The sequence below is a fragment of the Protopterus annectens genome, chromosome 9.part0, assembly GCF_019279795.1.
Source record: "Protopterus annectens isolate FY-2018-M chromosome 9.part0, PAN1.0, whole genome shotgun sequence".
NCBI classification, from domain to species: domain Eukaryota; kingdom Metazoa; phylum Chordata; order Ceratodontiformes; family Protopteridae; genus Protopterus; species Protopterus annectens.
Window position 1 is genome coordinate 47,450,101 of NC_056743.1, and position 15,073 is coordinate 47,465,173.

A 15,073-nucleotide genomic window follows, 5' to 3' on the forward strand; every position below is an offset into this window, starting at 1 on the left:
AGGGAGAGCAAGAGCGGGCCAAGCAAGTGTGGTAACTGAAACCAAGTATTCTTAACCAGACTTTACAAAAGAAACATGCTCTCCCTGAAACATAATGAAACCAAGAAACATGCTCTCCCTGAAACATAATGAAACCAAGAAACATGCTCTCCCTGAAACATAATGAAACCAAGAAACATGCTCTCCCTGAAACATAATGAAACCAAGAAAGATGGTCTCGGTGAAACATAATGAAACCAAGAAACATGCTCTCCTGAAACATAATGAAACCAAGAAACATGCTCTCCCTGAAACATAATGAAACCAAGAAACATGCTCTCCTGAAACATAATGAAACCAAGAAACATGCTCTCCCTGAAACATAATGAAACCAAGAAACATGCTCTCCCTGAAACATAATGAAACCAAGAAACATGCTCTCCCTGAAACATAATGAAACCAAGAAACATGCTCTCCCTGAAACATAATGAAACCAAGAAACATGCTCTCCCTGAAACATAATGAAACCAAGAAACATGCTCTCCCTGAAACATAATGAAAGCAGAAGAGCAGATCCCCAGAGTTAATTAACAAGTAGACCCATAAGCCTCTGTTCTGCAATGCTTTCAAATCATTACAGCTGACCATATGGTACTTAGTGGTCATACCCAGATTTATATATTATAACATATATGTATGTACATACAAAATATTACGCATAAATATGCATAAATAAGACTCTGAAACATGTAGTCCTTGTAAAAACAAAGCAGACTCCTTGACGGTCCCATTTTGTACTCCTGTTCCTCCATGTGCATGTCACATGCAAGCAGCGTTCACACCAGAGGGTACCCCTGGGGTGTAGTCCTGTCTGATTCAGTAATTGTCTTTTTCACTCAGGCCAAGACCCCCCCGTCAGCAGCATCGTCTTGTATTTTCCTTAACTAATAATAGTTAAGTTTTCGGTAAATTAAATTAAAACACCTAAGGGAAAAAAATAACAATTGTTAAATGGTGTGGAAAAATCTTAACTACAAACATTGTGCAAAAATACTTCATTGCATTCAGAGCAGTAAATTCTGTCAAGCATTTCAGTTCAGTTCAGTTGGCTGTACAGATTTTTGTTGCAAATCGTGTAAACCCGCAAGTGTCTCTCTCCTGAGTTGACTTACATGATTGTTGCGTAACAGAGTATGCATATATTAAATTGAAAAAAAAAATCAAACCTAGAACTGAAAAATGAGGAAAACATTACCAACATACTTTGTAACTGTCCAGAATTTCACGGAATATCAAGATCTTTGCCTCATATTTGTAGTCTGTTCCGCATAAAAAGTTGTGGTTTTCTGGCATATGATTTGAGAATTACACTCACTAAACTATGACAGACATTTGAGTTTCAGACTTTATATTCTCAGAGAATGCATGCCAATGCAAAATCTGTCATTCTATCAATTTTCTACGTTTGTAAGAGCAATAGTTAAAATCTGTCTCCGGTTTTGGGATTTATCCCCTTATTATTTAAGATTTATAGAATTATTGTGCTAAGAGGCTGAAAAGTATAAGTTTAATCTTGTGTGAGACAATACCAGTCTCCTCTTCTAAGGGTATATGGCAACATGGACTCTTGCACTGTCCTTGACAGAGTGTTAACTAGTAGCCATTTTATTCATTCCTTGCGTTATATTCTCACTAGGTGCAACCAAAACACATAACTCACTCACAAAATCAAGATTTCCCCATAGCCTTCATCCTATTACATCTAGAGACACTGTACGTCACACCTGAATATAATGGCTGCTCAATCACTTCAAACTGCCTTTCCCAGCTGCGGATTACTGAAGGATTTAACCAGTCACTGCAAGTGTTTGACTAGCCAGATTAAAACCTCTAATAACCCCACTGCATCACATTTTTATTGGCTGTAAGTAAATTAAACACAGTTGACCTCTGCAACCTAGTCGAACCACATTGGCTTAACAACTTGTCAAATGCAATACCTGAAAGGGAAGCGTGAGAATCAATGCACAATATAAGAACAGAAGGTATGATGTCCTGCTCCGACAGGTAGGCAACACCACAGAACCAGGACCTTTATCATTTACATGCAGATACACTGCCTCTTCTAAAGTGGTGTCATTTTCTCTCAGACTCTATGCTGTGTGACCCGCTGGGTAACAGCTTCTCCATAATCCACAAATAGCATTTGGAAAGAGTTCAAGAATAATTTAACCAAGAACAAGGCAATGTTTTTTTTTTTTTTTTAACAAAAGAACATTAGACTGTACCAGAGTTATACCAATTTTTTCCATTGCTGAGACCACACTCAGAAGAACCTCAGCCTATTGTTTATATCTCTTGCCTACTGACCCTGAAGCCAGATCTACTATTATTCAGGAAGTTTCCTTCCTTACTAGTGAATGTGCCTTTCCCTTGCAAACCCTGTCTACCCCCAGCAACACCCTCTCACCACAAGCACTTAGAAACTACGTATGCACTGAATCATGATTTGGACACTACAGTGAAGTCAGTCATTTGGCCTTATCGGAGCAGTGCTTTACACCAGTTAACAAATTTTAAATGCGTAAATAAATGACTGCCCATAAACTAAATGTCTCACTTGTAAATACATGACTGCCCATAAAATAACTGCCTCACTTGTAAAAAATGACTGCCCACAAAATAACTGCCTCACTTGTAAATAAATGACTGGCATAAAATAATTGCCTCAATTGCAAATAAATTACTGCCCACAAAATAACTGCCTCACTTGTAAATAAATGACTGCCCAGAAAATAAATGCCTCACTTGTAAATAAATGACTGCCTATAAAATAACTGCCTCACTTGTAAATAAATGACTGCCCATAAAATAACTGCCTCACTTGCAAATAAATGACTGCCCATAAAATAAATGCCTCACTTGTAAATAAATGACTGCCCATAAAATAACTGCCTCACTTGTAAATAAATGACTGCCCATAAAATAACTGCCTCACTTGTAAATAAATGATGACCCATAAAATAACTGCCTCACTTGTAAATAAATGGTGACCCATAAAATAACTGCCTCACTTGTAAATCAATGACTACCCATAAAAAAAAACTGCCTCACTTGTAAATAAATGACTGCCCATAAAAAACTGCCTCACTTGTAAATAAATGACTGCCCATAAAATATCTGCTCACTTGTAAATAAATGACAGCCCATAAAATAACTGCCTCACTTGTAAATAAATGACGTCCCGTAAAATTACTGCCTCACTTGTAAATAAATGACTGCCCATAAAATAACTGCCTCACTTGTAAATAAATGATGGCCCATAAAATAACTGCCTCACTTGTAAACAAATGACTGCCCACAAAATAACTGCCTCACTTGTAAATGACTGGCCATAAAATAACTGCCTCACTTGTAAATAAATGACTGCCTATAAAATAACTGCCTCACTTGTAAATAAATGACTGCCCATAAAATAACTGCCTCATTTGTAAATAAATGACTGCCCATAAAATAACTGCCTCACTTGTAAATAAATGACTGCCCATAAAATAAATGCCTCACTTGTAAATAAATGGCTGCCCATAAAACAACTGCCTCACTTGTAAATAAATGACTGCCCATAAAATAACTGCCTCACTTGTAAATAAATTATGACCCATAAAATAACTGCCTCACTTGTAAATAAATGACTACCCATAAAAAAACTGCCTCACTTGTAAATAAATGACTGCCCATAAAAAACTGCCTCACTTGTAAATAAATGACTTCCCATAAAATAACTGCTCACTTGTAAATAAATGACAGCCCATAAAGTAACTGCCTCACTTGTAAATAAATGACGGCCCGTAAAATTACTGCCTCACTTGTAAATAAATGACTGCCCATAAAATAACTGCCTCACTTGTAAATAAATGATGGCCCATAAAATAACTGTCTTACTTGTAAATAAATGACTGCCCACAAAATAACTGCCTCACTTGTAAATGACTGGCCATAAAATAACTGCCTCACTTGTAAATAAATGATGGCCCATAAAATAACTGCCTCACTTGTAAATAAATGACTGCCCATAAAAAAACTGCCTCACTTGTAAATAAATGACTGCCCATAAAATAACTGCCTCACTTGTAAATAAATGATGGCCCATAAAATAACGGCCTCACTTGTAAATAAATGACTGCCCACAAAATAACTGCCTCACTTGTAAATGACTGGCCATAAAATAAATGCCTCACTTGTAAATAAATGACTGCCCATAAAATAACTGCCTCAGTTGTAAATATATGACTGCCCATAAAATAACTGCCTCACTTGTAAATAAATGACTGCCCATAACATAACTGCCTCAGTTGTAAATATATGACTGCCCATAAAATAACTGCCTCACTTGTAAATAAATGACTGCCCATAACATAACTGCCTCAGTTGTAAATATATGACTGCCCATAAAATAACTGCCTCGCTTGTAAATAAATGACTGCCCATAACATAACTGCCTCAGTTGTAAATATATGACTGCCCATAAAATAACTGCCTCACTTGTAAATAAATGACTGCCCATAACATAACTGCCTCAGTTGTAAATATATGACTGCCTCACTTGTAAATAAATGACTGCCCATAAAATAACTGCCTCACTTGTAAATAAATGACTGCCCATAACATAACTGCCTCCGTTGTAAATATATGACTGCCCATAAAATAACTGCCTCACTTGTAAATAAATGACTGCCCATAAAATAAATGCCTCACTTGTAAACAAATGACTGCCTATAAAATAACTGCCTCACTTGTAAATAAATGACTGCCCATAAAATAACTGCCTCACTTGTAAATAAATGACTGCCCATAAAATAACTGCCTCACTTGTAAATAAATGACTGCCCATAAAATAAATGCCTCACTTGTAAATAAGTGACTGTCCATAAAATAACTGCCTCACTTGTAAATAAATGACTGCCCATAAAATAACTGCCTCACTTGTAAATAAATGATGACCCATAAAATAACTGCCTCACTTGTAAATAAATGACTACCCATAAAAAAACTGCCTCACTTGTAAATAAATGACTGCCCATAAAAAACTGCCTCACTTGTAAATAAATGACTGCCCATAAAATAACTGCTCACTTGTAAATAAATGACGGCCCGTAAAATAACTGCCTCACTTGTAAATAAATGACGCCTGTAAAATTACTGCCTCACTTGTAAATAAATGACTGCCCATAAAATAACTGCCTCACTTGTAAATAAATGATGGCCCATAAAATAACTGCCTCACTTGTAAATAAATGACTGCCCACAAAATAACTGCTTCACTTGTAAATGACTGGCCATAAAATAAATGCCTCAGTTGTAAATATATGACTGCCCATAAAATAACTGCCTCACTTGTAAATAAATGACTGCCCATAACATAACTGCCTCAGTTGTAAATATATGACTGCCTCACTTGTAAATAAATGACTGCCCATAAAATAACCGCCTCACTTGTAAATAAATGACTGCCCATAACATAACTGCCTCAGTTGTAAATATATGACTGCCCATAAAATAACTGCCTCACTTGTAAATAAATGACTGCCCATAAAATAACTGCCTCACTTGTAAATAAATGACTGCCCATAAAATAACTGCCTCACTTGTAAATAAATGACTGCCCATAACATAACTGCCTCAGTTGTAAATATATGACTGCCCATAAAATAACTGCCTCACTTGTAAATAAATGACTGCCCATAACATAACTGCCTCACTTGTAAATATATGACTGCCTCACTTGTAAATAAATGACTGCCCATAATATAACTGCCTCACTTGTAAATAAATGACTGCCCATAAAATAACTTCCTCACTTTGTTCATTAATCTTGATAGTGCTGAGCATAAGTTACTGCACTGGGTGTTCACAGGCCCCCCCCCACACACACACACACACACACACACACACACTGCCATTTACCTTAGTTTCTTCCCTTGGTACACACATTGCTACGTGGTTTGGTTTCTGTCCCTCAGTACGAAGACAGGCTGCCATGTATTTTGGTTTCTGTCCCTTGGTACACACACTGCCACATACCTCAGTTTCTATTCCTTGGTACAAGCACTGCCACATACCTTGATTTCTATTGCTTGGTACCCTCAGTTTCTATTCCTTGGTACAAGCACTGCCACATACCTTGATTTCTATCGCTTGGTACATGCACTACCACATACCTTGACTTCTATCGCTTGGTACATGTACTGCCACATCACTTGGTACACGCACTGCCACATACCTCGACTTCTATTCCTTGGTACACGCACTGCCATGTACCTGTTTCTACCCCTCAGTACACAGATTCTTGCAGCATCCCTCACAACCACAAAAGTGCTACAGCCTCCCTGATTCAGTCACATCTCGGGCATTTAATGGCAACGTAACACAAACTCTGAGATCTTACCAAACTGCTGCTTCCAGAGTAACTACACAGGGTGCTTTAGGGAAGTTACTTCAACTCACTGCATCACTTAACCATGCTGTGAGCATGATCACACTATTGTGAAGACTCAACTCATGCTTTTTGACCATTTTTGCCAGTTAGCCTAACTATATTATTATTTTTCACTTTAGTCGTCTAGTTTACTTATACTTTTTTGGGACACTGAGGTCATGCCTGGAAATGGTACATTAAAGTATCCTTCCGTCTACTGGTTAATGAATGAACAAGCACTCCCTGCAATAGTCTGCACAAGCTGTCTGCCACAGTGGTAGCTATTCATAGTTCCATAACTAGTTCATAGGTTGGTACTAGGCTATTGGCCCTAGGGCCTATACAAGCCTAGCCATAACAATTCCCTGGCTATTACTTCCCTGGTCCCCTGTCTTACTGTTTAACCCCACGATGACTTCCTTTATCATACTTGAAAGAAAACTGCTGCCTGCCCACAAAAATTAAACCAAAAGTTATATTTATTTATTTATTTACTTATTTTATTTTTTACTTATTTATTTTTTGTGAACCCAATTCCCCGTCCAAGCAGAAAATTATCAGCTTCGGGAACATTTTGCTTTACCAAAAGCATTTGTCCCTCAATGACAAAAATGTGCCTTTACAAAGTAAACAAAACACTGTAAATAGTAACAAGATGCTCTACATCTCCAGAGCTGCACAGCTGCATTTATGTAAACGGATGTTGAGTTTTACTTCCCCTTCACAGAATGCTCAATGCGCATTGTCCTAAAACAATGTGGAACATTCAACTTCAAACATTTTAACTGATTTACACTAACCGGGAAAAGCCGAAAGACACAAACAACACTGCTCTGTACTTATTTTGTGGCAAAACAATGTTTTACGGGGAGACACAAAAGGCTGAAGCACACAAGGCAGGAGAATATAATTATGGTAACTCCATTTTGTTAGTGCATGCTACCTGTGGTGAAATGCCGACAGGTAGAGGAAAACACTGAGCCATCCTGTGCACGTGGATGACTCTGGGAGTGACATTAGTGGTCTGTATTGCTGCATTCACTGTTACAGTGTGCATTCAGTTACAAATCTACAGTGTGACTTATTCATATGGGCTTTATCATAGACTCTCAAATGGCAGAAGGGTGTCTTAGGACTCCGCTCACCTATCTGGATATTGGGTCAGTCGGTGCCACTAGGCCAGTGGCATCTTTTCAGGGGAGACCTGAGATGGCATTTATATGAACTAGGTGAAATCTGGCCAGAGCACTGGGAAGATTCCCCATCTCCTTTCAATAAGTGCCATGGAATCTTTTAGAGCCACCTGACCTACCACCTGTTCAGGTAGATAAGGCTTCAGTTTTAAGTCTCATCTGAAAGAAGGTTGGTTGCGATAGGTCTGTATTTTATAAAATGTATTAGACTATCCTGCTTGGAGCACCAAACATTTAAAAAATAATAAATGAATCTAAAAAAGGATCACAAAACTGTCTGCCACAGTTATTCTCATGGGTTTAGGGATAGGACCTAAGCATGGATCAGGAAGCGTGATTTCATTTTTCATTCTTTTGCTTAGTTTCTTGCTAGTAGTTATAACTGTTATCAGTGAACATGAAATTTATAGCACAGTACATCTCTTTGTACTTGTCCGTAACAGGCTGCACAGGGCAGAAAAGGTGTTTCTGCATGTGCTGACCATACTTTCTGGACCAGCAATTAACAGTGGAGGCAGGGTCTGCTGCCTTACTGTATTACAGTCTTTATGTCAGTCAAGCCCCAGTTGTGCAAACTGACTAAAAATCCTGGAATAAGAACAAGAAATACCTGATTCTCTTAATTTTTACACCTATTTGTTGACCAGGTAAACCCACTGCATAAATTTCTCCTTTTCAGGAGCAAAGAAGGTGTGTTATTTGCTAAGCGACTTGTGATTTCCTTAAAGTGCCATAGTACAGAAATGAAGGTGGAGGGCATCAAACCCTGTACCCTGGGCACAAGAAGCAACTCGTTAACAGCTCAGACCTTTAATCCTCTGTGTGATCTACCAGGCAGATTGTTAATAATTATTTAAGAAATGGGTATTTCTCACTGATTTATTTATTTTAGTTATCTGACATTTGTTAACCAGGCTAGTCTGACTGGGCAAGAAGCCCTTTTTCAGCAGAGACCCGACGATAATATATACAAGTATAGATCATAATTACAAATAATAACAAGGACAATAAATGGTATACCAACAGTAAAACAGAATTCTAAACACAATCTTCAGATAGTTACATACAAACAGAGAGTACAAGCGTAGCTGAACACTTGGCAGTTAAAAAAGCAAGTTAAAATATGAAAAGTAATTAACATCTGACAATATACATTTTTTTTTTTTTTTAGGCATACTGTCTGCAGGAAGAAAGAAATGAGGTAGGGACCATGCCAGCGTATTAGCAGACAGAGACAAAGGAGGAAAGAGAGGATGAAGAGTAAATAGGTCAGGCTGCAGTGGGGCAGGGGCAAGACCACGTTTTAAGCATGTCATCTTTTAGCATTTTTTTGAAACAGAAATAGTTCATGGTAGCTCTTAGGTCTGCGGGAGTTTGTTGATAAAAACAATGTGCAAACTAAGGCTTCCTGTATCTTCCAGAGGAGCATTTCAGCATTTTAGCAGTAGGGGCAATCAGTAGGTACCTTAACTTCGATGCTTTTTGACCTACCGTGCTTGAAACGCCTTACTTGCAGCCACCAGAGTAGAAATGTATTTATTGCTTCCATACTTTGTATTGACTAAATAAAAAATAATGTGACAAAGGATTTCTGATTTCTTTGGTTTTCTTCTAGAAAAGGCTACAGATTCCAATAGACTGCAACTGTTGATATTAATGAGAATAAGGTAGTAAAAGGTTTAGCCAAGACACTGAAAAATTCATTACTCCAAAACCATTACGGCATCAAGATGCTTCAATTTCTTATAAACAGACAAAGCATAAAGGATTTAATTTATCACTTCTTCTGACTAATAACTTAGCATTGAGGGAGGAATTTGAGAATCGAAATCTTGTGTTCTAGACAGTGCAAAGTAGAAACAGCAAATCTGATGTTAAAAAAGGAAATAAAATCATGTATCATTTAAATTAAAAGGACTTATTTGTTTAATTTTAATGCAGAGTATTCAGAATATTCAGCTTCTGCAACAATATCAATTTACATCAGATACATACATACAAGACCCATAGCCTGCGGAATCTAGCATTCTTTTACTGAAGCCTTCTGTTCCATATAAACAAAATATACTTGACTGAGGTGTACTATTGCTCATTTGAAACAGGTAAACTCTCTATTACATACACCTCTTTTAAGGAGTGTTCTGGGAGCATTAGTCTGGTTAATTAACTTAGAGTCATAAGCATGCAGAGTCTGAGGGATTCAAACCCACAGTTAGAGGTCGGAGTTAATTAGTATTTTGCACTATTTGCCTCCTGTGCCATACTGCCAGACATTAACATTTTGCTACTGACCACGCTGACAAGAACAGTTGCAAAAGATAAAAGAATGCTGCAATAGTTTTGCTAGACACTGGAACATTCTAGTAAAAACAATAAAATAAGTATTCTTTGCCACAGTCGTGTATTAATCAGCTCATCCAACATATTCACCACATTCATCTTACATTCCTTAATCCAGTTCCCTCAGTGTCTATATGCATACTGTGGAACTCAGGGCAATCACTTAACCACACAGATGGTCCTAGCATTGAAAAAGGCATCCAAATGTCTGAACAAACAGGAAGACGTCCAGTGCTACTGCCTCAACCTTTACAAAAAGGCAGCAACAGAAGAATGTGCACTTGTATGCAATGCCTAACAAGGGTTGTGCAGGTGGCCACAGATTAAAAATAGGGCACCTACCAAAACTATAACTTTTTCCATTGTAATAAGCAACATCAAATTGCAACAGACAAGACAGGTTTGCTAATTTTTTTGCTTGAATCTGAAATTTTGCTAATAAGCAGAGCCTTGAGTTCTGCCACATTTAACAAAGACAAAAATACAGAGGAGATGTACAATCTGTTAAAAGACTAATGCAATACAGACAGACAGACAGTGCAGAAAAACATTTTTCTCTGCTGCTTTGCCAATCTTTCACTGCAGCCCTGCAGAACGACAGAGGCACTCTGGGTATTAAACGGATATTCCCCTTGCATTATAGAATATGCTGACCCTCCCTCTCTGTCACTAAAAGATTATGAAAGATTTTCACAAAAAAATATCAGAAATCCTCTCTGTGTAAATATAGTGCTGTATTGGAAAGCTGTATTTTTGGAAAATGCAAAATGGAAACAACCCATTTTATATTTTAAAAAAAGAAGAACTTTTTGCCTTTCCTCTTTGGATCAATAAAGCCACCAGCATTAATGTGAAAAATGTAATTAATTTGTGATTAAAAGAAAACATTCACTAACTGTTACACCAAAGTAATGCTTACAAATGCCTAGAGAAAAATGGTGTAAAAACACTGTTTTAACATTCGATTAAGCACTACTTTTTGTAGACATCGGATTAATAAGAACCACATCAACGAGCTTGGTAATGCTACAACTATATTAAGAGAGATTATGGAAAGTGAAATATGTACAAAACCAAGCTCTCTTTTTCTATGAAATAAATGCATTGCATGTTTACAATACTTAATAAGGGGAATTCTTCTAAGAAGACCATCCTTTGTTGTTCTTAGGTGGATGACAACATTACATCTGACTTTCACCCCACAGCATGTTGCTACAGATAAGGAAGAGGAAATATTCCAGTAAGCATCCAACCAGTACTTCAGAGGGACACAAGTCAAGAAGAAATAAAGCATGAACTACAATTACAATGATTTCATGTGAAATCTCAGCAAGCTAGAAGAAAACATAAATCTTACGAATTTTAATATGGAATGTCTACAGTTTTTTACTTCAGAGTTTTCTTTGAAAATGAAAAACTAAAGCCATATTTTTCAACAGTTTAAACGATATCTACCTCTGCTATAGTGCCTAGAACTCTTGCCATTACAGTGAGCCTTCAGAAAATAAAGAATTGTTTCACCCATTCAAGCTTATTTGAGCAACATACCTCAGCCAGTAGGAGGTAAACAAATGCACAGGACTTACCAAGTGTCTCAATGGATCCCAAGCCATGCTGAATATGGAAGCAGCTCGTGATCTGAATTACTGGAATCTGGTGATCCTTCTTCTGATGAGTAAGAACATGCTGATCCAGGAGACATTGATGCTGACCCAGAGTCTTCTAAAGAAGACAAGCTGCTGGGAGGTGTTATTTGACTGTCATCCAGACTTTCTAACAAACTCTGCAGAGCCCTGATATACTCCACTGCTGACCGCAGAGTTTCCACTTTACTCATCTTCTTGTTTGATCCAATCTGTGGCACATGCTGACGCAGTTTGGCAAACCCCATGTTCACAAGCTTCACCCTGTTCCTTTCCCGTTCATTTCTTCGCTCTGAAGTAGAGTTTGGTGGTTTGCTGGTGGAGGCCCTGCGTTTCTGGCACCTGTAGCGCTGAGGGGATTTGAACCCCCTCCTTCTAGATTTAGGAGCAACTTCAGAATCTGTGTGTTCCATTTTCAGATGCAAGCTTGGTGTAATGTTCTGCTCATCTGAAAGGTCCATGTTCACCAAGTTATCCTACAAGAAAAATTACTGAAGGAAAAAAAAAAATAAAACAATGGATCTTCAATTGATATCCTGGCACTTGCAAATCTTGAACAAGCTTAAACTTCTTGAAGTGAACTCAGTTTTCCCCATTCAGTAAAATGTGATGCATAGGAATTAACTAAAGATCTTTTAAAGATTACGTCTCCACCCCCTGCCAGTTCAGACCTGCCTTCCATGACCATCCCCCACTAGCACTATCGTCAGTTTAGCCACCATTCAGTTTCTGTTATTCCTACATATGTCAGTCTCTATGAATTACCATACCTTCCCCTCCAGTCAGTAAGGTTCTGCTGTTAACCCTTTTGAACTGTTTTCCCCTTTTGTTTTTCTTTTTTCTTGTTTTCTTTAGAATGGGAGGGTAGCGTGGCTCAAAAGACATGTATGTTAACTTTATAAGGACACCTGTTGTGATATTACCAACAGCCTTAGAAAAGTGACTCTAAAAGCAAAACAAGAAAAAACTATTTAAACTGCAGTCTGTAAAACGGATGGTGTTCCAAGTGCAGAGCAGTGACATTAGCTCTTGGTTCGTTCAGAGCCTACCTCTGAGTGATAACTTGAAAGAGGTGGGGAGGGGAACTGTTACACATTATCCGAAGGATATCAGCCTGCCTTGCAGCTTCTTCTAGCCTTGAATGATTTCACCTTCTATTGTAATCCTGTATATAAATGAATTAAGAAATCTGCTTACATCAAAACAATGAAACTGCAAGGCTATGCGAGTATAAACCATGCCTTTCTTATGGTATTAATGTGTGTGTGTGTGTGTGTGGGGTATTAATGTGTGTGTGTATTTTTACTTATTCACTGTATTTTTAGGATGACCACAGTGCGCATGTGCATTTGTGTATGTGTGTGTGTGTGTGTGGGGGGGGGGGGGGGGGTATGTATAAGTCTTCAGATGCAAAGTGTATGATATTTTGGTAGCCCTCTAGACAGGTAATGGCTCTGTTCACTACTCAGACTGTTACTGAATGCCTGCCACAGAAGGTGAAAAGAAGCTGTATTTATGCAGTCAGCCTTCCATGATACTGGGAGGTGACAGTACAAGTAGAACATCAGCAGGTAATAAGTCCACCTCTTCTGCGGAAGTGGGCCTGGCATTTAGAGTTGCTGCAAAACATTAGACTGAGTCATTTCACACAGCAATAAATGGGAAGAGTAAACTGTACAGACATACTAACCAAACTTCTTTTTAACAATCCTGTAGTTATGTTGGCCTGTCTTCATTTTCTCTTCAACACTATGAATTCTTCTATAAATTATTTGTTTCAAAGTGTTTGATTTCATCTTCTCATTTTATCTGCGTCTTAGTTCAATGAAATGGTATTATAGTCCTATGTTTTCATCTCAAAATTTCTCTGTAGTTCTCCAGGCTGAGACTGATATTGGTCCATTGTAATCACTGCTTTACCCTAGTTAGCAAATTCAGGTAAATAAATAAAAAGCTAAGCTACAAACTGCCAGGAGACAATATAACTTTACAAAATACCTCTTACATTTTGGCTATTTGTCTAATCTTCCCACTCATAATGACAGCAGGCAGGATAAAATACAATGAGCCTGTAAAGGTCATCCAGTATGGAGTGTTGTTCCTATGTGCTTATGGAAAGACAGGTAGTTGCATTTGATGCTATTCTGACCCCTAGTGGCAGCTACTAGTAGTGAGTAAGAAACTGCATAAGCAGGGAACAGGTCAAATATTACTTGTGAAAACTAAATGTATCTCTTCTGGAAAGCAAAAGGAAAAATGAGAATTATTCCTCAGGAATGAGCCAGTCTAAAGTCACCTCACCAAATAACAGTAGTTAGTGCCATGAGAAAAAGCAGGCCCATGCATTAATTGCATTGCCCCCCCCCTCCATTCTCATCCTTTTATGCAGATCCTACTTTAAATCGTAGAACTATATGTATACATGAGATCAAAAGTTGTGGTTACAGTCAGATTAAACAACAGTATGACCTGAAAATGGAAGAAATGCATGTAGAGAAAGTACAGTTGTATAAAATCTTACCATAACAGTACATGTCCTTCTCTTCAGTGTTGCAGTATTCTACATAGAAAGGATGTCCCTCCCAGGGTAACCTGATCCTCGGCCAGTATGAAAAAGATCTTGTATGCTCTGTACATCACATTTATGCTCCCGGCACAAAACATACTGCACAAAAGCGACATATCGACACAACTACCTAGAACTGAATTGCCCCAGAAAAGAACAGTTGCCATAGGCCAAAGGAGACCATGCAAATCCAGAAGGAAAAAATGCAGAACAAACAAGAGGGAGTTGTTGGGAGGTAGTAAATACTACAACACTGAAAAGAAGTACATCTACTATTGTGGTAAGATTTTACACAACTGTACTCTGTCCTTCTATATCACTGTTGCAGTATTCTACAGAGAAGGGAGAGTAAAAAAGCTCAAGAAACAGAATGGTTTTAGCAGAACCTGCTCTCACCCTAGAAACCAAATCCGACTTACTATGCTTAGTAAAGGTATGCACTGAAGACCAAGTAGCAGCTTCAAGGATGAAATTGGTGTCTAACCCCTTGAAGAAGGCACCAGAAGAGGCAACAGCCTTAGTGGAATGAGCTCTAAAAGAATTATACAGAGATTTGCCATGAAAAGAACAACAAAAGGAAATGGCCTTAGATATCCAGGAGGAGATGGTTTGCTTAGACACAGCCAAACCCAAAGACCTGGGATGAAAGGAAACAAAAAGCTGATCAGACATACGACTAGTCCTAGTTTTATCCAAATAGTACCTGAGCTGTCTGTGCAAATCTAGGAAATGCAGGACCCTCTCAGCAGACTGAGGAGAAGGGAAAAAGGAAGTGGGGAGTTCCAACTGATTCAAGGACAATTCATTTACTACCTTAGTCATAAAAGAAGGTTTAGTATGAAGGGACACCCGGTCCCCGTGAAAACCCCAAAAAAGT

The 15,073-nt window shown here is 38.1% G+C and overlaps 1 protein-coding gene across 1 annotated transcript; it reads right to left on the reverse strand.

Moving 5' to 3' along the window:
* Nucleotides 1–323: 323 nt before the first annotated feature.
* LOC122810854 (achaete-scute homolog 1a-like) lies at nucleotides 324–12,242 on the reverse strand. Its single transcript, XM_044082405.1, has 2 exons — nucleotides 11,574–12,242; nucleotides 324–963 (listed from the first exon to the last, which is right to left on the reverse strand). Exon 1 carries the CDS (start codon nucleotides 12,089–12,091, stop codon nucleotides 11,582–11,584), a length of 510 nt encoding a protein of 169 aa, XP_043938340.1. The 5' UTR covers nucleotides 12,092–12,242; the 3' UTR covers nucleotides 324–963; nucleotides 11,574–11,581.
* Between the last annotated feature and the right edge of the window lie 2,831 nt (nucleotides 12,243–15,073).